This window comes from Delphinus delphis, chromosome 11, assembly GCF_949987515.2.
Source record: "Delphinus delphis chromosome 11, mDelDel1.2, whole genome shotgun sequence".
Lineage (NCBI taxonomy): Eukaryota > Metazoa > Chordata > Mammalia > Artiodactyla > Delphinidae > Delphinus > Delphinus delphis.
The window spans coordinates 76471627-76481601 of NC_082693.1; the positions used below are offsets into that span (position 1 = coordinate 76471627).

At 45.2% G+C, this 9975-nt stretch overlaps 1 protein-coding gene across 1 annotated transcript in view; it reads right to left on the reverse strand.

The window, feature by feature from the left end:
* Positions 1-7242, reverse strand: part of TMCC3 (transmembrane and coiled-coil domain family 3) — a 68771-nt gene extending 61529 nt beyond the window's left edge. The window contains exon 1 of the mRNA XM_060025383.1: positions 7006-7242. Coding sequence (XP_059881366.1) covers positions 7006-7083 — 78 coding nt within the window. The 5' untranslated portion in view covers positions 7084-7242. The remainder of the gene's footprint in view (positions 1-7005) is intronic.
* Between the last annotated feature and the right edge of the window lie 2733 nt (positions 7243-9975).

Here is a 9975-nt window from a genome sequence, read left to right on the forward strand (position 1 = left end):
GCTTCAGAGGTGACAGAAGACTGGGGATGAATTCTAAGTGAAGTCCGTATATGATATATTCCAAGACTTCTGCATGTGGTATACGTTTTTTCCCACTACCCTTACCCAACAGGTAGAAGGTCAGACAAAGATGAACTCACTTCTCAAAACTTTATTTTGAAAAAAAAAAAATGACAATAAAAGTGACCTCAGAAAAGATAATTTTTAAAAAGTGGCGGCAGATCCAGTGCAGCTAAGTAGTTTGATATATGAACTGTTACCCCTCCTCTTCACTCCAGCCCCACCAAAAATCTGGAAATAAATTCAGAAGGATAATGGCCCAACACTAAATCATTCAAAGTCAGCCTTTTTCACCTAAAAATCACAAAATTTTAAATCTGTTCATCAATTAATTCTCTACTGAAAATAGTTAGAAATTCCCATTTCACCCGAGTTCAATTTTGAGATGTTTATCACACGTAACTTAGCAATTAACTTGGTATTTAACAATGTTTTAAGCAGTTTTCTTTAAAGAAATTCTCTTCTAAGAGAGAAGCTGGTATAATGGTTAGTCCTAATCAGTCTGTATTAGTTACGTAATTTCACCGGTTACAGTCTGGCTGGATGTCACTTTCCTACTTCTGCAAGTGGAATGGTCTGGAGTTAATGTCTGAATTCTCCTTCAGTTCTAACACGGGGAAACCTTTGAGTCTAAGTTACCAACCTTCTGCCTTAAGTATGAGAAGCGTATGCCTTCAGCTCAGTGAAGTTCAAGTCCTACAGGGAGATCCTGTGAGGCCAGAACGTGACTCAGTTGTCACAAGGAGGAACGACCCTCGTGTACTTCAACTGCTCATCCTCCAGAGACCAAAGACCAGGTAGAAGATTCCTTGACAATGTCTTTAAATCATAAGCTTATTTAACAGCCTTGAAGATGTCCCCAACTACTGTCAAAATTCTTACATCTTAGGCATTATAAAAAGTTCATAAATCGTGCATTCTCCAAATGCTTACTGGGAACATAGAACTATCTGCAAAGCACTGGCAAAGTGCTGTGTCCTAAGAATCCCGAGCGCACAATTTTGGCTGGGCACCCTGCGGAAGTTGAGCAATCCATCCCCAAGCAATCAGCAGGCTTATTAGGACTGAACTGCTCGTACTTCCCTGGTGGCGCAGTGGTTAGGAGTCCACCTGCCAATGCAGGGGACACGGGTCTGATCCCTGGTCGGGAAGATCCCACATGCTGCAGAGCAACTGAGCCTGTGTGCCACAACTACTAAGCCTGCGCTCTAGGGCCTGTGTGCCCCAACTGCTGAGCCCACGTGCTGCAACTACTTGAAGCCCGCGCGCCTAGAGCCCACGCTCCGCAACAAGAGAAGCCACCGCAGTGAGAAGCGTAGCCCCAGCTCGCCGCAACTAGAGAAAGCCCGCATGCAGCAATGAAGACCGAACGCAGACAAAAAAATAAAATAAGACTGAGCTGCTCTCCAATACTCAGCTCAAAAGCACAAGATTGGGAAGTGGTTAAAATGCCAGCTCTGTTATTAGATCTGGGTTCATCAAACCCTGGTTCCACCATTTCCTAATAGCCACAGGGCCTTGGACAAATTACTTAACCCATCTGGGCCTTAACTTCCTCATCCGTAAAATGGAACTATAAATAGGATATTGTGAGGATTAAGGAGGTAGTGCATTTAAAGTGCTTAATATTGTGCCTGGTGTATAGTAAGGAATTGGTACACGTTGGCTATTATCACCATTGCTGCATTCTTTTCTTCATTTACGTACTTTTTGCCTTCTTACAGAGGAATAATCAACACACACACTACATTCTCCTTCAAGTAGCATCTCCCTCCCCCAAGTCAGTGGAAGCAGCTGGATTATGCACAGATCATGCACAACTATGACGTTCCTTTTCTGAGGAATGTGAAGTCCTCATTCTGATTCACAGTACAGTGATCCATGGTTCTCTTCTCTCTCACCACCCGCCTCTCTGCTGAAAACATGAAAACACAGTTAAGAAACAGCAGGGCTGAAAGCTACAGCCTCTCCTAAGTTAAGACTTGGGCAATATCCACCTAGAAAGATGAGGCTGATTTCTGACCTTAAGAGCAGCCCTGGAAATCCAGGCGGTGGATCTGAAGCAAAGAAGTCCTGCGATCCAACTTGGTAGGAGCTGTTTTGGTGTTCTACAGTGGATATGACAAGCAAGCATGCTGGTGGACTGCAGTACGCTCCGATCTAAAGGGAGAACCGGTGAGACTGCAGCAAAGCATCGCTCAAAAAACATGCACCGCATCAATCGTTCGTGTTGCACTTAAGAAAATTCTGACTTGGACATTCATCTATTCACCGTTCCTTTAATTAACTCTTGAGAATAAAACAAATCACTGATTAAAAGTGTACTCACACATCACTTACTCAGCTTACCACTTCACCAGGTCAGTGTCACCTACAACAGAAGTTCAGTTTCCACTCACTCCGGTTCCTGCCCAGGGAGTAAGCATGCGATCATCAACTTACTACACCACTGCCCAACCATTTCCATGGTGAGAAGGGATCTGACATCTGCTTCTTCCTGACTGCCTCTGGCCATTACTCAACTTACTACACCACTGCCCAACCATTTCCATGGTGAGAAGGGATCTGACATCCGCTTCTTCCTGACTGCCTCTGGCCATTACTCATCGTGCAATTCTGGATCAATTTCCAAACCACAGCATGTATAAAGATGTACTGCAGGTAGCAACCATGCCCAACACAGGTTTTACTTCAGATGCTAGAGGCTACTTACTATCATCATTTCCTCCTGTAAAAGAGAAGGGTATTTCCTGGGGCCACAAGTATAAATAAGATACACTCACCAGATACTAAGTTTCCAGAGGGGCCAGACTGTTTCATTCACCCTTATATTCCTGATGCCTGCAGCTAGCCCAGAGAAGGTGCTCACAAATATTTGCTGAATGAAACTTATTGCTCTCAAAGTGCCAGTGTCTATAGTTTATAAACATGTAAACAATCAACTGATGAGGAATGTGCAATGGAGGGAGGTACCAAATGCTAAAAGTGCCAGAAAAGTCTCTATATTCTATATTCACAAAATTAGAGTCTTTTCATTTCCAAGCTTATGAATATGTCTTACATAGTAATAACAAAAACTGGCCACTATCTATTGAGTTGTCACTGTGGACCTGGCATTTTTAGACATTACTCATTTATTACTCACAACACCTCTATGGTGTGGAAGAGGAAACTAAGACTTAGGATGACTATAAGGTCCAAGGTGACATGGTTAGGAAGCAGCACTACTAGCATAGAATCTGTCTTCTGCGGGCAGCCCAATGAAAGTGCTTCTGTAGACAGAACAGTCTGGTCCTTGCAGGCTAGATGGATAGAAGTTGATGACATCAGAGACCAAAGAGGAAGCTAATGTACCAGTTATCTCTTCCTGAGGTCTTAAGTGGCTAAACTAAGGTGGGATAACTGGGGAACATGGAAGGAACCAATTCCAGAGAAATGTCAAAGATCCAGTGGCATGGCTGACAGACTAGAGATGGGGGGAAGGCAGGCACTCAGGACAACTAGCAGTTCTGATTAGTGGTATCAACAGAGCAAGAAAAAAAAATTATCCACCTTACATATATGGAGAAAAACAGCTAATACCTGAGTATACACAACCATTGTTTTTACAAATTCTCTTATTGAAGACTCATAATCACTCCCCAAAGTAGGGATTATTATCACCTTTTATAGATGGGGAACTGGAGGCTCAGAAAGGTGAGACCCTGCTCCAGCCGTCACCCAGCTGGGAAGTGTGAAGAGCCAGAATACGATCCAAGTTTTCTGCTCCCAGGGCCACAGCTGTTCACCACTGATACCCAAGTGGCTGAAGATGGTATTTTAGGACATTTAAAATTAGGACTAACAAAAATTTGATTCAGACATAATTGATGAATAAAGACCAGTTGCTGTCTAGAAAGCAGACTGCCTATATTCTTAAAAAGATAATAGGGGACTTCCCTGGTAGTCCAGTGGCTAAGACTCCATGCTCCCAATGCAGGGGGCCTGGGTTTGATCCCTGGTCAGGGAACTAGATCCCACATGCCGCAACAAAGGGTTCGTGTGCCGCAACTAAAGATCCCGTGTGCGGCAACTAAGACCCAGTGCAGCCAAATAAATAAATATTTTTAAAATATAAATAAATAAAAAGATAATAGGCTTTAACTATCTAGGACATAAAAAAAGAAAGCAGGATTCTAATTACAGATGCTCTTTATTTTAAAGCAGAGGGATATTACATTGAGTGCATTGAGTTTTAACATGTACCATTTCTGAGTTTTACCCAGATGAAGTTTAAAAATGTGAACGATCCTGACTTGTCAGCTTAGAGACAACCACAGAATTCATCAGTTATATTAAATTTTCACTGAGGGGGGAAAAATTTAGGTTAATCCACCTGGCTGTAAAAATAGACTTGTACACTGTTAAAATAGTACACTGCCTCATTATTATTCCAGTCTCAAAGGCTTAAACAAGCTCAGCAAGAGAGATGTGTATGTTCCCTGTTTTCTCAACAAAGTATCAATTTTGAACTCAAAAAATGACCTTTCGGTAACCGAGAACTTGATCTCATAGTCTTAGCCCCTGCCTGGGAGGAATCTGCATATCTCTGAAAGTTTATCAGCTCTTCACATGCACCTCCAGTTCTCATTATAGTGTTTTTAGGGGAGCTCATTTACCAAATGAGTCCATAAAAAAGTTATTTTTAAATCCTGTACTAGATGGTTTATTGCTAAGTCAAGAAGGTGACATCAAGAAATTAAACCTTAATGCCACTTGATGTTTTCCCTCGGCATTATACACATTCGAAGTGTAAAGAAAATAAATCTTTACAGCTACATCTAAGTGAGTTCCACAAAAGAGGAATTAGAATCATCTACTGGGCTACCTGCTGCACAGGAAACTTACTGCTACCTTTCCTTCATTACAGCAGACTTATTGCTGCCTTCAGGACAGACCAAAATTACATCAGCCCCACTTGAGAAAGGCTCTTAGGAGTTTTCAAAAATGCCACTCATTCTTTCTATTCCCCACTGTCTCAACAATAAATACCCTAAAAGCAGACCGTCAAGAAGTTTAAACGGGGATCTCAGCATCATCAGTGCTGTAGAGCCTGTGATCCCTGTCCACTGAAGCTCTAGCCTTCTTTGATCCAATTTCTTCCAGCCCTCACCAGATTTCATTTGCCCAATAAGCTCATTTAGAATAATCAGTACATATAATGTCTAACTCAGTTTTAATACGCGGTCTATATAAAAACCAGGTATCTCCATGCTAACAAAACAATGTAGTAGTTTGATACTGTGGGTAGAATTTTAAACAAAATAAGAAACACCCTTCACATAAGGTTGCGGTCCTTTAACAGAAAAAATGGCTGTGGAAATGGAACAATGGCAGATACAGGAGAGATAAAGTCTTCAGCTGACTTACACATCTGCTTTGCCACTTTCCATCTCAGTAGTAAAAAGAGTGAGTTTTGGAAAGTTCCGTGAGTTTTGCCAAATTGCTTAAATGGGCTCAGTGAGCCATCCATCCCTCAAAGATTACTAATCCTGTTGTTTACGCGAAGATCACCACAGTTGTGACAAGAGAAACCCAGCTTCCACATTTTTTTTCAAATCTGAAATTTCTTCTGTCAGCTACAACATTATGAGCCACCCCTCCCAATTACAAACGCGTTAGCAAAAGATCTTCACCTTTCTTCGCATTTAACACTGTATTCACCAGCAGCCATCCCTCCAAAAACTTCTAACTGTAGGTAACCAAAGATCTTTTATCAATGTTTTCTTCCAAATGGAGTTTCTAGTTATTTTCATGACAAACTGTATGGAACTTTTAAAGAAAGTTTAAAAGATTAAGAGAATTATTTGGGGGGAGGGTAGAGTGAACTGGATGCAGGAGGTAAGTATTATTCCACTAAATATATTTAATCCGAAAAAATTTAAATCATTCTGTTAAACTGATTAACCGATGCGAGCACGACCCTACCTCCGTGAACTTGATGCAGGGAGGCTGGCACTCAAAGGCTGAGATCGGACAAGTGAGCGGTCAGAGCAAAGAACACCCCCAGGTATCCCCCGCCCGAACAAATGCCAGGGTGGAGGAGCTGCTGTTCTAAACGGCACTTCAATCAGCCAAGGGGAGAGTGAAGTGTCGAGCCTGGAGGATTGAACACCTCAGGAGAATAAAGGTATCCCCGAGGGACCAGCGCTCAGGCTGAGGCCTCCCTCTACGTTCAAGCACTGTACGGCTCGTCTCCGCTGCATACTCTGAAAAGCTATTTTCGCCCACAGCCAAAATCAGCAACAGCAAATTACCCTGCAAACAATGGAGAGGGCGCCGGCTCCGCACGGCTAAAAACTCTGAAGAAGCAGCGCGCAGAATGACTTTTCACTGGGGCAGAGCCGGGAGGAGCGGCCGCGGGAAACCGGGAAGCTGGTCCGCCGCCCCTCCGCGCTCCGGCCGCGCGCAGCGCGCGGGCTCCGGCCACCAGCCCCGAGCCCGAAATCCCCGACGGCTGCGGAGACGCGGCGGCAGCACCGGAGCTTACAAAGAGGGAAGGAGGCCGTCCTCCGCGAACACGGTGCCGCGGATGGCGGGATCCCCTCGCGTCCCCCACCGCGCGGCGGGCGCTGCCTGGCAGAGAGGGCGGCGGAGCACCGGCCGTCGGGGAGACCCGGGCGTGCTGGGACCGACGAGCGGAAGAGGACGGCGGGCGGTGCTTTGCGCCACCCCCGCCCGGGAGGGGGACCTGGGATCTCGGAACCGCGGGCCGGGCTCCCACTCCCCACTTCCCAAGCCCGTCAGCTCGAACTGAGCGGGGAAGCCCGGACTCGGGGCCGCCGGGAAGAGAGGGAGGGAGGCGGAGAAACGCGCAGGGCGACGTCGTTCCCGCGGGAGCCCAAGCCCACCCAGCCTCGCCCCTCGGCCGGGCGCCCCCACCGCCACTCCGCGCGCGCCTCTCACCCGGCTCTTGCAGCGGTGGTGCCGGCCCGGGTCGGAGTAGGTCCGGTCCACGGTGAGCGCCGTGTCGCTGCCCGGCATCTCGGCGCTCGCGCTGGGAACTTTCCCGGGGCCCCGTGCCGCCGCGCCGCGAGCTGCCTGCCGTGCTCGGGCTCGGGCTCGCCGGGGGTGAGCCTCGGCCAGGGGGCGGCGCGGGCTACCGCAGATGCTACAGACAGCCTGGCGGCCGCCCTGCGCCGCCACCGCCGCCGCCGCCTTGTGGGGGGGGGGAGGCGGGGCAGGGACGCAAGAGTCTCCTCCCCCTTCCCCTCTCCGCCCCTCCCCCTGCGCGCCCCGCCCGCACGAGACTACTCTCCAGGTGCTGCTGTTTGCCTCCCTCCCTGGCTGAAACTTGATTCCACCCCCTCCCACACTGCCCTTTTTCCTCAAGAGATGAGCGACATCTCCACTACTTGTTGACTTAATCTGTATGTTTATGATAAAAGATGGATTTTTGGCAAGATGTTGTGAGGCTTGCCTTAAATGCTTCCTTTCGTGTTACTCTTATTCCAAATGCACTTACGGGACATCTTCTATGTGCCAGGCCCTGGAGCAGGGACCAGAGTTGGGTTTTCTTGTTTTTTGGGGGGTTTTTTAAGCACATATTTTTCTTCTTCTGATTCCACTGAGCAAAGAATACACTTCCCCCTAAACAACGATCTGTGGTGTTGTGTATTTTAATTTTGCATGTCTGGCTCACCTTTATGTTGGAAGCTGCTTAAAAGTCAAGACATATCTTTTCAGTTTAGTATTCCCTATTTCCAGGGAAGAGTCCCTGCTCACAAGAAATATGGCGTCTAGAAGAGACATTCAGAACACCTGGTCTGGTTATGAAGGGTGTACTAGTGGCAGACTGAGTTGAAATATTTAAAGTGCAGTGCACATGACCAGTCTAGAAGGAAGGAGGGATGTGCTCCTCCCCTTCAATGCGTTGAGCAGGGAGGGAAGTGCAGGCAGAAGAAAAATACTGAGCATAAAAACAAGGGTACATTTGGAAAACCTCAAGTCATCAGTTTAGAGAGTCTCTTCAGGAACAGAAAGACGAAAAAGTAGGTGGACACCATGTGGTGCAGGGCTCTACTTTCAAGGCTACGAAGTTCAGCCCTATTCTTGGGTATTGGGCAGCTGCTGGAGGTTTCTGAATGGGGACATGACAGTATCAGGATGGAAATTTAAGAAGAGGAAATATCTGATAACTGTGTGAAACACTGATTAAAGATGGGTAAGGGACACTGGTTAGAAGGCCACTGCAAAAATTGAGAACAACCTCAATGTCCTTCAGAAGGAGACTAAGTATCAATAAATTATGATAGGGTTTCCCTGGTGGCGCAGTGGTTGAGAGCCCGCCTGCCGATGCAGGGGACACGGGTTTGTGCCCCGTGCCCCGGGAAGATCCCACATGCCGCGGAGCGGCTAGGCCCGTGAGCCACGGCCGCTGAGCCTGCGCGTCCGGAGCCTGTGCTCCGCAACGGGAGAGGCCACAACAGTGAGAGGCCCGTGCACCGCAATAAATAAATTATGATACAGGCATCCAGTGGAGTGTTAGGTACCTGTAATAGAATGGCAGCTCTCTATGTATAGCTACAGAAATATCTCTAACATATACAATTAAGTGAAAAAAGCAATGTGCAGAATAATATATGTGGTATTCCACCATTTATATAAAAACAATATATGTATATGCTTAAATATGCATAGCATATTTCTGGGAGGATTAACATGAAACTAGGGAAATAGACAAGAAACTGATGGAAGGAGAGAGGAACTAGGTAGCTAAAAGGAGGGTTGGGGATTAATTTCTCACTGTATATGTTTTTTAAACTTGAATGCTTGAACTGTGTACATATATTAACCATTCAAAAAGTAAAATAAAAAGATATATTTTTAAATAAAAAGGATAAACTTATTAAAACTAATTTAAGAAGAAATAGAAAAGCCCATACAATCCTAAAACCGTTCAAAACATTAAATCAACACTTTAAAATACTCCCCCCACCCCCCACTGTATATGATACAACTGCACCAGGCCCAGGGAGTGTTTCAGGTAAGTTACTCCAAAGCAGAGAAGAGAGATATGAAATGTGAGTGCGCGTGTGTGATTTTAGCTAGGGTGGCCAGGGAAGGCCTCCCTGATAAGGTGACATCTGAGCAGAGACTTGGGAAAAAGACAGCCAGCCATGTAAATATCTGAACACTGCAGAAAGAAGGAACAGCAAGTACAAAGGCCCTGAAGCAGGAACATTTGGGAGTGTTCAAGAAAGAGCAAGGAGGCTAGTGTTCTCTGGAACAACAGTAGATGAAATCAGAGACATTTCAAAGGACTAGATCACATAGGGCCATTTAGGCCATTTTAAGAACTCTGAGGAAAATGGGAAGATTTGGAAATTTTTAAGCAAAGGAATGGAGTGACGTGCTCTGCCTTTTCACTTGGGGGGAAAAAAAAATGGATCCCTACCTCAAGGCATACACAAAAAATCAATGCCAGATAGGTTAGAGACCTAAAGGAGAAAACACAATTTTTAAAACTGCCAGAAGAAAATGGAAGAATATCATTATGATCTCAAGTCATAAAAAGCAGTTCACAAAAAAGCATAAAGATTCAACAACATTAACGTTTTAAAACTTCTGCTTATGAAAAGAAATAATAAAAACAAAACTTGAGCTAAGAAAATCAATATGGATGAATTTCACCAACGATACTGAGAAACAAAAAAAGCAAGCCACGTAAAATTACCTGTTGTGAGATTCTATTCAGATAAAGTTAAAATATGAAGGATAAATGACAATTTTTAGGAGCCCTAAGATATATAAACTATTAAGAAACGTAAGAACATCCTATACACAAATTTCAGGACAGTATTTACCTCTGGTGGGGGCTAAAGAAGGATACAGTAGGAGAGGAATACAAGATTATAAATACTGCCATATTTAATG